The sequence below is a fragment of the Prionailurus bengalensis genome, chromosome E4, assembly GCF_016509475.1.
Source record: "Prionailurus bengalensis isolate Pbe53 chromosome E4, Fcat_Pben_1.1_paternal_pri, whole genome shotgun sequence".
In the NCBI taxonomy this organism is placed as follows: domain Eukaryota; kingdom Metazoa; phylum Chordata; class Mammalia; order Carnivora; family Felidae; genus Prionailurus; species Prionailurus bengalensis.
In genome coordinates this window covers 18874053-18890833 of record NC_057360.1, presented here as the reverse complement: position 1 = coordinate 18890833, position 16781 = coordinate 18874053, and the positions used below count along the sequence as shown (strand labels likewise).

Sequence of the window (16781 nt, the reverse complement as noted above, 5' to 3'; positions counted from 1 at the left end):
AAGATATGCAATTTGAAAAAGACAGTCTAATGGGCACGTTAACCAGCTATTCTCCTAGGTACCTCCAAGCTCTATCACTGTAATGAGTTACATCATTAGAAACAAGGTACCTGGGCCACGTGACCCAGCCAGGCACAGGCATTCTGGCAATGAGTGATGTTATTATATTCTGTGCTTTTATACAGGGTCTGTATAAGAAATACCCACTTGAATGGCTTATCTATGTCTGCTGTAAAACTGTAATTGAAGACTTTTCCACTATATTACCCAATGACCCTTATGCAAGGGCCCGGATGATAAGTTTCTCCTTGTTTCCAGGAAAGAGTGTGCTTCTGCAGGTGAGTCACATGGGTATTTCCTTTTCCTTTGCTTTGCTTTTCTTCCCTTTCCTTAAACATAGGAACCATCTAATGCCATAAAAACAACCCACACTTGAGCATTATGTACTGCGAGCCTGCATCCTTTCCCATCTTTGACCATCAGAGCAGCCTGATATTGCCCCTCTTTCACAGATGTGCACACTGATGCTAAAAGAGAGTAAATGGCATTCCCGACCCCTCACAGCTGGTAAGTGGCAGAGATGGGATTTGAACCAAGGCAGCCGGACTCCAGAAAGCACGCCAAATCCAGCTTCTGCTGTCACCTCGTTGTATAGCCTCCCCACAAGGTATATTTTCTAAGCCATCCCAAAAGTTTTTGAATTAAGAGAGTGTACATACTAAGTACATGTTTGCTTTATTCCCCACATCTCCTAGCTGAATATGCTCAGTAAATAACATTGATTGATTTATTTCTCCAAGTGCTGAGATCCTTGGAAGAATGACCCCCTATAAATTCTGGTGGCTGTTTTTATTAACGATGCAAGGGTAGTAATCGCACAGGCTGGAGGAGAGGAGGACAGAACTGAAAACAGGAGTAATTCATTTTATTTCTTAGATGAAGTGCCTAGAAATTGCATGGCACCTTAGCAGTCTAAAGTCTGGGCCTCTGGGTGCTTGCACATTGCTGGTGGGGATTTAATCATCTTATCTGATGTGTGTTTCCACAGAGTGACAGGCACTCCCTGCCCCACTTCTGAACAGATTTACTCTGTCTGATAGGCTTGGGGGAAAGACCTTTACTCAGCCAGCATGATTCAGCTGGTCGGTGGGGCTGCTTATCTATAAACACATTCATAAGCAAGCGAGCTCTCGGTGTGCAGAATTTTGATTTACTTAAGTTTCCTTTCTTTTCTCTCTCCTCTCTTTTCTTACCTCACTAGTATATACAGGTCAGATACCTGGCTCCTGTGCGGTTGAGAAATTGGATGCCAGTAGAGCACCAAGATTCTTATAAGTGAGGACCTCACCTCCTCACCAGACATTATTGACCTTTTGGCTTCTTAGCCCCTACCGTTTCTGGTAGATCCCCATTTTAGAATCCTGAGGGCTGAAGAAGATGACAGGCATGCTCTCTAGGAACTGTCTCCTCTAAGTGTGGTCTTTGGACTAGCTGCAGCATCACCTGGGAGCTGTTAGATGTGCAGAATCTGGGGCCTTACTCAGGCCCGCTGAATCAGAATCTGCAAGTGAATCATATGCACGTTCAAGTTGCAGAAGCAGTGGTTTCAGAACACTGCACCCTCAAGGCGTGGAGGCAGCTGCTCTACCAAACAGACCTGGCTGTCCTTTGAGTGTGCCTTGGACGGAATAATAAGGTGATGATGTGGTGCTCGGGAGTCCCAAATAACGGCACCGACCAGATGTAGTGTGTACCTTCGGGGGGGGGGAGGGGCTCTGCTGCTGCCATTGCTCCTTTCTGCCCTCTGAGAGGGGGCACACACATGGCACGTTAGGTCTTTCCCTCCACTGACATGTAAAACATTTGGAGACCTGGGGTATTGCTTCCATAGTGATTAGAGGGTTTGCAACAAATGTCATTAGTGACTCCCAGGGAGTAATTTTCTCCCTCTCTGCATACCATCAATACTTTGTACATCTCTACTAGAGAATGCGCCACTCTGGATTGTGTCTGCATCTCCATCCCCTACGTTATATTTTATAATTCTCCATGGCCCAGAAACACATAGAGGTATTGACTATTCTGCACCTATCCTAGAGCCTAGCACTTACCATAGGGAGGGAGGGAGGAAGGAAGGAAGGGAGGGAAAGAAAGAGGGAAGGATGAAGGGAAAGAGGAAGGAAATGGGATTTAGTTTTAGGGAACTGAAGGTATATATGTATTCTGTAAGCTGGAGAGGATTCGACAAAAGTATGCAGAGAGGTGAGCATCCAGAAAGAGAACGGAAAGAAAAACCTTAGGGAAATCTTAGGGGGTGAAGTGTTTGGGTTACACATAAGGGGATAAGTCAAGAATTAAGATCACTTAAATATAAGTGCAGAGCCAGCATGTAAATTCAGGTCTGACTTAATGGCCTGCACTGTCTCTTGGGCCATACTGCCTTCAACGGCATGAAAGGATAGCACCAGAAGCACCCCTAGTATCTGTGTAAGAAAGTCAAGTGACCTGCTGACAGTTATAGAGCTGGCTGGTGGCAGAAGCCGAACAAGAATCTAAAAAGGGAACATGTCTATAGCCAGTCACAGAACCTGAATTTCTCAACCTATCCCACCAGGCCAGGAGCATAGGCCTGTTGTGTCTCAGTGGCTCCTTTGGTCTGTATTCTTGCTCTACTTCTAGACAGAACAAGCACTCTTAGTGCACAGCAGAGTGTATTGCCTCATTACTGTTCTCTGCCGTGGCCCTAGACCTAGGTCATATGTTTACCACAGTGACTGCACAGCCTAGAGCCTTTGCATGTTGTTGTTACCCAGACATCTCTACCCTTCACAATAAAGATGCTTTGCAGAAGTTATCAGATTTGTAATGGTATTCAAACTCAAACTGATGGTAGAGAAAACAGCAAGAAATTGGAGGCAGGATGCTGTAATTAAAAATCACTGAGCTGATAGAGTTATCAGGAAACCAGCAAATTGATCCCTGCATCTCCAGCCTTGGATGGAAATATGTCTACCCCATGCTTAAATCTTCTCAGGGGAGAGACTTAAGTCTTTTCCTTTCAATTGCTACAGCAGCTGATTACTTTTGTTAGAATCACTCCCAGGAAAAGATGTGAGGATTCTCCCACCTCTCGGAAATTCTCCTCTCCTTCCCAGAAATGTGTCTTCCTTTCCCCACCCTCATACTCCCAAGCCCTGAAACTGGGTCTCTGTCACCCCCTAGGACCCAAATGTCATTTACTGGAAGAGAGAGGTAGAGACGAAAGACTGCACTTCTTCCCCTTCTGATAGATACAACCTCAGGCAAGTGCTGTAACCTCTTCCCCCTCATGTCAGAAATGGGTAGGACTGGCTGACCTCGAAAAATCTTCTAGCTCCAAAAATCTAATCCTCTATTTTGCCAGTGGGTTAGCTTCTAAGACTTATTTCTTCCTAAGGGCATTTTAATTTTCATACAAAATACAATGGCAAAGAAATCTCTCTCTTATATACAAGAGAGCAGACTTGCATGATGAAATTACAGGCTTTGAAGGTGATATTTGGGGGCAGGACATTCTGTAGGCAATATATTCCATCTACTCATAAGGCAGCTCTCCCCATCATGACCACTATTTTCATATTTGTGAAAAGAAGCCAAGAATGGAATCTGAACTATTTGTGATGCCCTGTATTTGAAGAGATCTTCACTTATGTTTGGCTGTCGATGCATGAATATGCTTACAGAGCTTAGCATTATTATTATTAGCACGGGGGATTAAATATGTTATTTAGTATTAGAGGTATTAGTCTCAAGCATTAGGGCAGATTAGCTTTTGATGTATTAGTTCTTTGGGGTTACAATTAAGGCCTGGATTCGTGATTGTTATATCCATTTGTCTCTTACTTCTCCATTCAGTTCACCAACATTGACAGACAGCCCAGGACTAATTAATTAATGACAATTCTTTATTTTCAACTGTGTATAAGAATAGGTTGTTCACATCTTCTGATTATTGTAGACTTTCAAGGTGACAATTTTGACTGGGACAGCCTTTTTGTATTATGGCATTCTTAGCCTAGCTTTCTGAGAACCTCTGTGTTGAATGTGTGGTCTCAAGCCTTTAAAAATCTCTTAAGGAATCTTGTCCATACTTTACCACCCCCGCCACCCCCACTGTCTTCTACCTGCTTTCTAGAAGCAAAATCTTTGGTCTGTTGCTTTGATCCAAGCTCTGGTACACCAGACACCCATCACTGTCTCACAAGAGTCAGGCATCCATCACAGAGAACAGATGAGTAGGTCAAATATAAACATTCCTTCTCCTGTGATTAATTAATAATGTCTTTTAGGCCTTCTATCAATATGGTACTTACATCTGGGTTTAGAAGGGCACTCCTAAATATTTACTAATGTGTAATAGTACTTTTAAGTGGAGTTGATAAACTCAGCTTCATGGTTTAAGCCTTCTAGCAGGCAAGAAGTGGAAATCTTTGTGATTGGGTGCATCTGTTTCTAAAACCTGAGTATGTCACACCATCATCTTTCCAGAGCCTTCCTAAAATAAGGAGACACAACATCCTTCTAATAACTCTATAGGTATGCTTTTCCCCCAGTCTGGTCTGATTCAGAGACTGATAGCTAAGGTTTCCTACCCCTCAACTGTGGGACCGGCCCAGGTAAGACGTGAGCCCCCACGTACTGACTCTCTTCTCACCGGAGCAATTGCCTTCATGCTACTGAAGGTGCTCACTGCTAACTTTGTGCACAGCACATTCTCAACTGCTTTCCTCCTCACTCTGAATATTGCTGTACATGGTTTGCCATTAATTCATGGGTGAAAGCATGTGCCCACCCAGTCCTGCAGCGTGGAGACATGCACAGTCAGTGCTAAAATCAGACTCTGGTATCTCTCTTGCACCTCTCAAACCCTGTCAGTGGAAAGTATCAATGCCTTCCTACCGCTTGCAACCCCCTTCCCAACCAAAGCATACTCCTCTGGCACATCAGCACCCCACTGATGAAGAGGACATCTGCTGGTTCCATCTTCCACAGATGAGTGGCTTGGTACAAATTCGTCAAAGCAAGCAGTGGCCCAGTAGAAATAGCCAGTGTGTGTGTTACCCCCTAGGTTATCCCATCAGTCTGGATTTCTGCCCTAGAAGCCTCCAGGGGAACTCTGAAGAAAGAAATGCTGGAGGCTGCTTGTCTACCAAAGATTTCAGGTCGTGTGGATTGAGATAGGGTACAATGATTAAATATGATGCTGAATTCTTCTCTATGCAACAATAAACGTCGAAGGCTCTTGGGTGCATAGACACAACCATCCTTTCTGTCTCCCAGTTCGTTTTGTACCAGCTGAGATATAGCCCACGTAGGGAATGGAGTACTTAGTATTTATGTGGTGACTTTCGCCTGAAGAAATTGGAACCTGTGGAGAGTAGAGAGGAAGTGGTTCTCCAAGAGATCTGCTGTGAAATGCTTCTCGGACCACCTGGGGGAGGCACTCTGGGGAGAAAGATGCCTCATTCTGTGTGGCGTACATCCAACCTGCTTTTTAGGCTGGGAAAGTGGTAATCAGAACAGAGAAAACCAATGCCACGTCTGCGTCCTTCCCAGTTTCCTCAAAAGGCGATCACAGACTAGAAGATGCCGAGTATGGGAAACTCTCCTGATGCCTGCAGCAGTGTTGGCAAAGAGGCGCCCCCCCCCAACCCCCAGCCCGCCTCAGTACACATTTACCCAATGCAGAGGCTGCAGCTCCCCTGTGAGCAGGGACCTTCACATCACTCCTCTGATAGCGAGGAGTCCTGGCTGTAAGACTTGTGTTAGTTCTCCTGTCTGGGAAGAGGGGGAAGGGTAGCCAGGTAACTCTGGGACCCGGAGTTCTGCCTCACTCCATTCTTCATGTAACAACCCCCGCCACACACACCCCAGTCAAGCCAGACATGCATTCGCTTTTGAAAACACACTAATCAACCAGCCTCCCCCACGGCCTATCCACCATCCATGGATGTCCATGTATCACACACAGAGCAATTAAAAAAAAAAATCCAGGCAGCCCAGGGAACCATAATCTTCTTTTGTTTTCTCTTTTCTGTTTTCCCCTAAAAAAGGCCTTTTAAGAAAATATATTAAACCAGGTAAACTTTTACTCATACGTTCATGTGGCTGGAGCAGATTGACAAAGAAAACAATCACAAAATAAATATTTTTGTTTTGTTTTTAAAAAAGAACATTTCCCTATACATTGTCTCTTTCTAACTTGACAGAGCTGCTTTCTTGGACAGGACGGGTGCCATTGGAAGAGGAGTTCCGGCTGGACCACGAGGGGAATGTGGAACAAAGTAGGGGGGCTGAGGAAGCAAGGGGGCTGGAGGGAGGGAGGAGTGGAGAGCAGAGCAAGCCTGCCTGTCTGCCCTTACGGTCCTCTGTTGGTGTCACCTTGAGTGTCTCAGGGGAGCCGGCTTGAGAAGCAGTCAGTGTCTGGGAGGGCACAGAGGAGGCAGCATACAAAAAGTAAGAACCAACGCTGGGGGGATCACGAAACAACGCCATTTTAAGAAACCTGGTTAAAAAGAATACAAAAGTGACTCGATGGTGGGGGAGGGGGAACTGCTCCTGTTCCTACCCCCATGCCCCCTCTTGCTTTCTTGAATGATAAGAATCACTTTTTAAGGATTTTGTTTTCACGGTTTGGCTGGTTCTTTTTCTTAATCTCTCCCTTGGCTCCTCTCCTTCAACTGCATGCATTTGAAAGCACCGACTTCACAGATTCGAGGCTGCTGAGTCGTAGCCTCCCTGTGTGAGTGAGTGTATGTGTATGCGTGCGTGTGTGCACGCACATGGTGAGCGTGTACACATGTGCGGTGATGGTCTCTTTCTCTCCTGCCTGCTTTAGTCCACGCCCTGAGGTCCCATTGGCTGGGTGCGGAAAGTCTCAAGGGAGAACCCTGTTGGCACTAAGGTGAGGGCTTGGATGATCTTTGCACCCTGGATTCATGGATCACCTCCCTGCCCAGCACTGGAGTGGGGCCCCCATTAGCTACACAGTTTGCCTGTCTCATACTCCACAGGGTTTGGCAGCTTGGAATTGAAAGCCCTCAGGGAGGACTGGATCCTGCCCACCTCGTTGTTGGCCAGCTTGAGCCGATGCCGGAGCAAGCAGGAGAAAAGGTCAAGCCGGACTTTGCCCGGGGGAGAGAGCTGGTTTACCCGGTCCCTAAGCTCTATAAGCTGCAAGAGGGCAGAGTCCTGGGAACCTTGAGTGTACGGGTAGTCTAACTGGAGAATTAAGTCCCGGATAGCATCCGGGTCAAAGGGGAGGCTGTAGCCAAAGACCTGCAAGGTGTTGATTTTCATGTAGCCCAAGTTCTTGGAGGGATCGGTCATCTCCAGGGGCTCGTAGTAGATTGTCTCATTGGAGCTGTCATCCAGGGACTTGATTCGGCTCCGTAGGTAAACATGGACTGTCTCAAAGAAGGTCTTCCACCTGTTCCCCAAGGTGATAGTCCAGTTTTGGCACTGGGCAGCTGCGTCCACGTTAGTCCTTTCCCAGTCGGGGAAGCTGCCCTCATTCACGGGCATGAACCAGCTCTCAGAGTGGCTGCCCCCAAACGGGTTGACGTAGATGGCCATGACAGGCTCCAGGGTGCTGTTCTTGGTGAGGCAGATCTGCAGGGACAAGGCCAGCATCACGTGCACCAGCCCAGGCTTGTACTTGTTACTCTTCAGCGTGAGCAGCATGCGCTTCCTCCAGGAAGGGTCAAACCAGCTGCCCAGACGCATGTCGTTGCTGATGAAGATGGAGTGCACCTCGATGCGGCTGTCCCGCTTCTGCAACAGGTACTTCAGCTCCAGGTCCTGCAGGTCTGTCTCCAGCCCCAGAAAGTTCTCCAGGGACTCGGCCACCTCTGGCCGGCACAACCCCTGGGCCAGCACGTAGCCTGGGTTACAGCCCCCACAGCGCGTGCTGTTGTCCGGAGCACAGTGGGCACATGCGGGCCCTTCGCCCAAGGCACAGGGGATGGGGCCCTGGCAGGAAGACTGGTCATAGGGGCAGGTGCAGCTGTGGCTCTGTTCCAGGAAGGTGCCGGGGAAGGTGCTTTCTCCACAGTAGAGGAGGGACTGGATGCGATTCCACCAATAGGGCAAGGACCTTTGGGGAGGGAGGTAAGAATGAATAAAGAGTCACGCAGAGACACGCTTTGGCATCTCTCCTGAGGGTAGGAGGCGACTGACTAATAGGCAGGGAAGGTAATGAGAAAGATAAAAGCCCCGAGTTCTCTGAATGATGGAAACCCTACTGCACCACTCTGGAATGATCGAGTAAGGCCTAGAGCTCAGCGTCTGTCTGATGGATCAGCACCAGAAATACTTGACATCAGACTTGTACTGGCAGCAGCCGGGCTCATCCCTCCCAAGTACCACTTCCTTCGCTTATTCAAAAGCCTACAGAAGATCTCCCACACCCTCTGTACCAAAACATCTAACGTAGTTTTCAGCTTTTTAAATAAGACCGTCCGATCCCTAGTTCTCCAAACTTCCCAACTCCCATCCATTGCTTTCCCACTTACCGTCCCTGTCCTTCCTGTTCCCACTGCTTCTGTCACTCTTTCACCACAAAGAGGAATTTTCTGTGGCTGGCTCCCTCTTTAGATTTAGATTTCCGCTCCTGTGATACCTCCTCAAAGAGGTCTTCTGTGACACCCTTTTTGAAAGAACCACCCAGTCGCTCGCTCTCTATCACATCAGCCTGTTTTTATATAATCCACAGCAAGGATCAGGATTGGAAATTATTGTTTATTGTTTCCCTGTTCACAGATGGCTTCTCTGAAAATGCCACAAGAGCAGGAACACTGCATTATTCTTCACCGACATGTTCTCAGAAACCAGGATTGTTCCTGGTGCTTGGTAAGCATTTAATAGTGATTTCTTGAAGAAAAAAAAAAGTGAACCCCTCTCAAAAGCCTTTGCTAGTCTAGGCTCTCCACTGACGCTTCCCTTCTTACAGGTGCCTCTGTCAGAGCCGCATCTCCGGGTTGCGAGGCAGCCTCCACGCCCTGCAAGGCCCCGTCTCCGTGTACCATTTCTATCTTCTCCCACACAAGCTGGCCGAGACTTCCTTCTCCAAGGTAGCTCTTCTCTCGGGCTTTTGCTTTTACTAGACCATGCCTCTGATTTATGTTCCACAAATGTGGATTTAAGTGGCTGCCACATAGGTATCATTTCATAGGTTTTATGTTTCTATATATTTATTATGTTTTCCCGAGGACCCACACACACACTGCTTAATATTAGGATACGCAGTGTGCACTTGTTGAATAAACGAGCGTGTGAGTGGATGTGCAGTGAGGGCCTATGATGATACAGCCTGCCTCTGCTCCTGAGGGCGGGGTTGGGGTGGCTCAGCTTTCTTTCCTTTTGTGACTCAGAACTAATCGCTTGTTTCAAGCAACCCAATGTGTGTATATTCTCACTGTATGTAATTGGTGTGTGAGCTTCAACTCCACCCCTGTTTCCTGAAAAAACTTCTTAAAATAGAAATGAGTGAGAATTAGAGCATGACTAGAATAACATTTGAATATACTATAATTTATAAAAAGTAAAATTAGCCTCTCTCTGTTTGCTCTCTCCGATGTCAGACACAAGTCACAAGTAGGTGAAGAGAGCAGAGAATCTAAAAGGCCTCATCTGGGTCACCACCGCCAGATCTGCCATGTTGGACAGAGGGCCCCCCGGCCTCAGCAGCCTCAGGGGAAGGGGCCAGGCTTGGGCCCGGGCAGCTGGGGTGCTCACCTCTCCTTGGGCAGGCGGAAGCGAGGCTGCCGGTGGCAGCGCTTGCAGAGGTTGAAGAGCCTGCGGACAATCCGGTGGGTCTTCTTGAACAGCAATTTCAAGCTGGCTCCCAGCTGCTGGTAGCGGTGCTGAAGGCTGGTGTCCATGGCCCAGAACTGGGAGATGGCTGTGGAGTTCAGGAACCTGTCTCCAGGCAGCCTTTTCAGCAGGGCCTGGAATTCCTCTGTGGGCAAGGACGCAGAGTTGAGCTGAGGGGGAGTCACGCAGACTCTGGGACGGCAGGGCGCTCCCCAGACCCAGCCGGCCCTGCGGACTCATTGCCTGAGGAAAGAGGCTCCATAGCCATTCTCCCAGGCCCTTGTATATATTTCTTTTTAAACTGCTTTATTTGGAAAATGAATAACATGCCATAAAACAGAGCTTCAGGATTCTTTTCCATCTTTCCTGTCCCTAATATGCTTCTGAATTTCAAAACAGATTTCCGTCACGACCCAAGCAGGCCAGAGGTCATGCTTTTGCCAATGACCTTGGGATGTACCACTTTCTCCCTTTATAACTTCCTGTAAGTCATTCACAACACTGTCACAGGCTGGTATTCTTCAGTAACACCACAACATCCTGTGGAAGGTGGAAGGCAGGCACAGCTGGCAAATGTGGACCCAGGGAGACTGAGCACCCAGCTCAGAAAGCTTCTTAGAAAATTTCCAGTCCCTGAGACCAGCTGCTCCTGTCCACATCCTTCTCTCTGACTCTGGAATACCCTTTGTCTCTTTCAAGCTTCACCTCTAGGCCAGACACCCATTCTTTCCTGTAGCTAATCCAGAAGCAAGATGCTTTCTGGTCCTTGCTGCCTACTCCAAGTCTGTGCTCTTCCCAGAGCTTCCTGGGCACAACACATTGGCTGAATTTATGCCCAGATCTGCTTTTACTTGGGACCTTCAGCCACTGTCTCCTGACGGGGGCCCAGATAGCCCTCATTTACTCAGAAGTAACTCACAGTGGTGAGCGCCCGAAGTCATGCCCCACATTAAGCATCATTGAACACATCCCACCATCACAACTCCTGTGCAGCTAGTGTTGGGGGGACTGGAATGTTCTCCTTAGCAACTAACTACCTGTCTAGGACATGAAATGTCAATGCCTGGGGCCTCAGCTTGGTTCTTCATACCCCTCTTCCCCTTCCCAGTGGTTGGAGAATCATACCTAGTGATGGCATTAACAACTAGCATGTACGTAGGTTTTTTTATAAAACATGTAAGCTTACAAAAGAGCACAGAGAGTAACAGAATAAACTCCCATGTGCCCACCAACTAGATTTAGCCACTTTGCCACATTGACTTCAGTCTTTTGTTTTGTTTTAGAGAAATTCTGCAAAGAAAATATACAGTCGAAGGCCCTAAACTTCCCTTCTATCTCCCATCTTGATGTAACCACTCTCTTGGGTGTTTTCTTTATCATTATATTTCTTAATGTTTTCTGCATATGTTTATCTGTAAAAACATTAAGTATTGGCCAGTATGTTTTTAAGCATCATATAAATAGTATTAAATATGTGTTATATTTAATAATATTGTATCATAGTATTATTCACATGATATGTATATATAACATTTTTCATTTTCACTTTGTTTAACCCAACATATTTCTGAGCTATATCTATCCACATAACTATCACTCATTTAGTGTTGAAATGTATGAGTGTATCAGGTAGAGATAGTTATACATTAATTTTATCTACATTATCCCATATGAGCCTTCCATCCACCTATTATTATCACTTTCCCTCTCTTACAGATGAGGAATGGAGGTATTCTGAAGCTGCATGGCTCACATAAGGTCACAAAACTGGTCAGTAACAGAGTGTCTCAGTCTTTGGGGGCTGCTCTCAGAAAATACCACAGACCGAGTGGCTTATAAACAACAGAAGTTTATTGCTCACGGTTCAAGAAGCTGGAAGTCCAAGATCAGAATGCCACCACGGTCAGGTTCTGGGGAAGGCCCTCTCTGGGTCGAGTGTGGCTCACTTCTCACTGTGTCTTCACATGGCCGAAGGTGAGAAGGATGTCTCTGGGGCCTCTGTTATAAGAGCACTAATCCCTAATCACCTCCCAAAGGCCCCCACCTCCCTGGGCATTATATTTTCAACGTATGAATTTGGGGGGGGGGGCGGGACGCAAACATTCAAACCAGAACCCAGAACAAGGATTCAAAACCAAGCCCTAAATCTGCATCTCAAGGTAACCTTGCTATTAGCTATACGTGTAACAAGCAAGGACTAGTATGTGCTGGGTGCCTCCTAGAACTATTCTACGTACTTCATTCATCCAGCAAACATTCCTTGTGCACCTGTGCACAGGCAGTCTGTAGCAAACGTGTATCAAACAAACCAGGCAAGTCCTAACGCCCTCAGATATATCCACATTAGCTCATTAAGTCCTCGTGACGCATGTCTTTGGTAGGGATCACGTCCATTTGCACAGATAACAAGAAGACAACCACCTGAGACGTGAGGTTATGAGATAACCTGGTAGGGGCCAAGGACACAGGTAAGCGGATGAGGCGGGATCCAAGGTAAGTTCCCCACCTTCTAGTCCCACACCTCAGAGCATGTCCCATTGACAGGGAAGTGTGGGCCCGTCAACTGCTCACCTGACTCCTCAAACTGCCGGTTGTGAGTCACCCAAGAGTCCTGGATCTGCAGCAGGCTGTCCTCCATGGCCTGGATGTCAGCATCCGGACAGTTGCATTCTGGGAAGGTGGGGCTGCACTTGCACCAACAGTCATTCTCCTTGCAGACGAGCTCCCCCTCAGAGCTGCACGTGATATAGCTGAGTGCCGCCGCCACAAAGCGCTCACGCAGGTAGTCGGGCAGCAGCACCTGTAGGCCTAGGGAAAGGACGCATCAGGGAATTGTGGGGCAAGGACCAGTGGGGACCTGGTTTCCCACACTTAAGGCTGCAGGTTCGCCAGCTGGGGTTCTGCTGACTTGGGCATTCTGGGCCCAAGAACCGTCACCCCAGGGCCTAACTCTATGGAGCTGATGGGATGAGGGGCTTACCGCTGCCCCAGTGATGGGTGGGAGAGGGTCTGAAAATGCAGATGAGGAGCATCGAAGCCCAAGGCTTCGGAGAACCCCTCACATCAGCCAAATTGAGAGCATACGTATCATACGAATGGCCTTATTGGCTGCACATCAGCATCTCTAGGATGGAAATGGGAAGATATTTCAGATAAAAGAAGACCTTACAATCTCATGAAGGAGGAATCAAGGCTTGATGGGCTTTTTGCTCTGCTTCAGCTAGCCATCCTGTTTCTGGCTTTGCTAAGTCACATTCTGGGATGTCCCACCCCACCCTTGACCAAGGAGACTGCTCTGGTCAGGAGGCAGGGATAGGCGTTGTTGGTACGCAGTGGCCAGGCACCACACCAGGTGCTTCCCAGATACGATCGCATGTGACTCCCTGGGCACACTGAGAATCCAGGGCCGATGGCCACAGTGACCTGCCCACGTCGCAGGACTAGTAAAGTTGGCTTGGTGTCACACTCTGCTGTGGTACCATCAGCTTGTACTGCACGTCTGGGACTGGCTGCGCTGCCTCAGTGTGCTTAACTCTCACCGAGATTTGGAAGTTCAGTCAAGCCTGGGTAGGTAGGAATGGTTCTCCGCTCTCCCTGCTAATTAGCTCCCCTGATCTTGGGATATAATCCACTAAATTTCTCTAGGCTTCAGTCTTCCTATCCATCTGTGGTGGTGGGTTTTAGTTTACCAGGAGCAGAATACACCCCTCTTTGGCTTCAAGCCACACACGGTGGCTGTCGGAAGCACATCAAGGGATGAGTGAAGGACACGCATGCCTTTGGATGCTGCCTGGGCCAGGTTCGAGGGCAGACCTGCAAGAGGCTGCCCCAGTAGGGACATCACGAGAGACGGTGCCAGGAGAGTGGGGGACGTGAGAACTTCAGATACGCTGAGCTCCCCTTTCCTCAAATACCTGCCAGCTCTTTATCGTCACACCCTTGACTGTGTCCTTGGCAGGAAATCAGAGAGCCCAAAGTATGCATCCTAGTCTCCCTGGACCTGAAAACATAACTTAGCATGGCAGCACCAGCAGAAGTCCTGTTTGAGATCCACCTCGTATCTGAACTGCTCCTCAAGTTTCCTCTCTTGATGCTGTGCCTGCAGTGGCACTGGGGCGGCCCTCCCCACATATCCGGTCCACACGCTGCCTTTCCACACACACCCATCCAAGTCCTTTCTCTTCACCTCCCCCACTACCTCCCTCCTCCTCACCATAACACTTCCCATTGCTATAAAATAAGTGCCCCGAGCAGTGTCTGCATGAGTGATGGGCTATAAAATTAAATGGCATAAACTATTCCAAATGAACCACCAGACATTCCGAACTTCACTCATCGCTAATTTCCAGACACAAACCCAGCCTATCTAAGGACAGAGGAGAAGAGGGATGCTAATTGCATTAGGTGGCTCTAAATAAAGCAGTCTTTTACTCCTTTTTATTATATATTCCTTGATTCCAAGAGAACTGATGGGCTGCATCTGGCTCAGGTTGCCTGGAATTTGTAATCGTAGATCCTGGGTGAGGGCTATTGATTTTATAATACCAAGACAATAATATCTTAAACAGAGCCCGATTCAGTTAGGCCTCAAGAAAAAGGAACTTTTCCGACTGCCAAACAGCCCAGTCTGAATCCGTTTGCATTGCCCTGCCCCCAGGATGCCTGCGGGGCAGACAGCAGGAACTAAGCACCTCCCCTACCTCCCCTTACCTGTCCTATCGCCTTCCCGTTGGCAAGTGTGTTTTAGCTAGTTCTGTCTCCAGCGGAGGCTCCCATTCGTCTCAGACTGTTCTCCTGGCCTTGATCCCCCGTGGAGGATTACAGACCAATCACAGAAAGTAGGGACCACTCTCAGGGTAGCCAATAGTCCCATGGTTTGTAAAGCTCTACGGTGGCCCCATAACCATCTGCAAAGACTAACCGTACCCCAATGTGTCCTTAGGACAAAGCCGAGGGTTCTTTGGGCAACAAAGGTGATCATCAAACTAGACCAAAGTGTATAAGGGTGAATGTGATACTCATGCAGGATAGTGACTGGGGGTTGGGGAGGACTATGAATGCCGAGGGTTTGGGTGTTGAGTGGTGCTAACAATGGTCTTGGATGCAGGGTAAACCATTTCAGAAGTTTTCTCAAAAGAATGAGGGAAAGTTGTTAAATACACGTCCCAGAAGTCCTGGTAGCTCTTGTCTTAAATACGGTTTAGCCAGGGGTGCCTGGGTGGCTCGGTTGGTTAAGCGTCCGCCTTCAGCTCAGGTCATGATCTCATGGTTCATGAGTTTGAGCCCCGTGCCAGGCTCTGTGCTGACAGCTCGGAGCCTGGAGCCTGCTTCAGATTCTGTGTCTCCCTCTCTCTCTCTGCCCCTCCCCTGCTTGCTCACACTGCACCTCTCTCTCTCTGTCTCTCTCAAATAAACATTAAAAAAAGAGTGAGAGAAGGGTTTAGCCAAATGAGGCACAGAGGGCTTTTTCCTGCTCCTTGGTGGTCTGAGTTTTTCACCCAGTGTGACACCCGTCACGGTACAGCTTACCCAGTAACTGCACTTTGTTCTCCGGACTCTGTACCAGGACAGAGCTGACTGAGTCCAGATTGTCGTAGTTGCTGCAGCCCAGAGGGCCCGTCCTGGTCTCCGTGACCTAGAGAAGGAGGGCACAGTGTGGATTTAGAGACCATCCCTATGGGGAGACCATCCCTATGCGCTTCCCTCTCCGGCCATCTGATCTCAGGCTCTGTGTCCTGTCCTTGACCAGCCGGAGGATGGCATGTGTTTCCCTACCCCGGGAGCAGAAAGCCACTTTTCTCCCCTGTTCTAACAGACTCTCAGCGGCAGAGGGCTGGCAGCGGCAGGTGCACACAGTGGGAGGCTTTCAGAGGGAGCCGAAGGGAATTTGCGTCCGGGAAGAGAAGATTCAACGTAGGCTGAGGAAGCTGGACCTCTGAGCTGGAGTCCCCCCCTCTCCCTCCCCCAGAGGGAGACAGGAGGCCAGATGTGGAGGCTGTCAGCCTGCTGGCGAGCCCAGCTGCATCCACTCGGCGTGGTGCTCACAGGCTTTAGGGATCCCGAAGATGAAAAGCACTAGAGAAATATGAGTTATGAGTATTATTATTAGTATTAAACATTTAAGTCCCACCTCGGCGCTGAGACGTCCTTAGAGAAAATCAGCCATGGGCTTACTGCATATTTTAATAAGTATATTAAATATACATAAACTCTTATAGCCATGTAATATTCCAAAACACCACAGAATCATTTTAAAATATTATAAAGTTGGCCTATCAGTTTTTCCCTGATGTTTTTAAAGTATAAGATGAAAAATGGGGAGCTTTAAATGCACTGAAATAATTCCATAATAAGAATGATGGGGACCTGCGGCCCTTTCTTCTCAGGATCTGCGAAAGCTCTGCCAACAATCAATCAACCAATCAACGAGTATTTATTGAGCAGCCACTGTTGAATTCCATACAATTCATCAAACATTCACAGAACACCTTTCCTGGAGTTCTTCAAGGAGTCGGCCCTGATACCCCTGACCTTCTGTCCTGGCTCCAGATACCTCTGGCCTGCAGCAGGCACATGCGTTGCAGTTTTCCATCCTTTACTGAGAACGTGGGGTGAAAGTCTGGCTCCTCCACACACCAAACGCTCCACAGGGGTAAGCCCATGTTTATTTTGTTCACCATGTAGACAGCCGTGATCAACACAGTGCCTGGCACATCGGGTATTTAATACATTAGAGAATGTGTAATACGTTCCAGGCTTTGGGGGGTGAGAAATGAGCACAGAAATGCACAAGTTACATGCTGTGTCCTCTAGGGAACTACAACCTGTGGGGAAGGCAGGTGCATATGCAACGGGCCGAGATGCATCCAAGTGGAGCGGAAGCTATGTGTCAGTGAGTGCTGAGGAAAACACAGCTTTAAACAAAGGGA

At 48.1% G+C, this 16781-nt stretch overlaps 1 protein-coding gene and 2 long non-coding RNA genes across 6 annotated transcripts in view; 2 read left to right on the top strand and 1 right to left on the bottom strand.

Annotated features, from left to right (window-relative positions):
- LOC122476264 overlaps window positions 1-7169 on the top strand; it is a 352279-nt gene extending 345110 nt beyond the window's left edge. Inside the window, exons 7-11 of the long non-coding RNA XR_006295433.1 lie at window positions 186-338; window positions 513-667; window positions 6249-6323; window positions 6878-6943; window positions 7053-7169. This is a non-coding gene — a long non-coding RNA (uncharacterized LOC122476264). The remainder of the gene's footprint in view (window positions 1-185; window positions 339-512; window positions 668-6248; window positions 6324-6877; window positions 6944-7052) is intronic.
- BRINP2 (BMP/retinoic acid inducible neural specific 2) overlaps window positions 6111-16781 on the bottom strand; it is a 121256-nt gene continuing 110585 nt past the window's right edge. For 2 of the 3 annotated variants that reach the window (XM_043568744.1, XM_043568746.1), the window contains 4 exons: window positions 15382-15487; window positions 12424-12660; window positions 9775-9997; window positions 6111-8134 (listed from right to left, as the gene is read on the bottom strand). In XM_043568744.1, the coding sequence (XP_043424679.1) occupies window positions 7018-8134; window positions 9775-9997; window positions 12424-12660; window positions 15382-15487 (1683 nt within the window). In that variant the 3' untranslated portion in view covers window positions 6111-7017. The remainder of the gene's footprint in view (window positions 8135-9774; window positions 9998-12423; window positions 12661-15381; window positions 15488-16781) is intronic. The other variant, XM_043568745.1, reaches the window with a different exon arrangement.
- LOC122476263 lies at window positions 7707-16777 on the top strand. 2 transcript variants are annotated; one of them, XR_006295431.1, is made up of 6 exons: window positions 7707-7821; window positions 8800-8889; window positions 8990-9110; window positions 9621-9848; window positions 11569-11826; window positions 16666-16777. It is a non-coding gene; the product is annotated as an uncharacterized LOC122476263 (long non-coding RNA). The 2 variants fall into 2 exon arrangements; XR_006295432.1 differs by lacking the exon at window positions 9621-9848.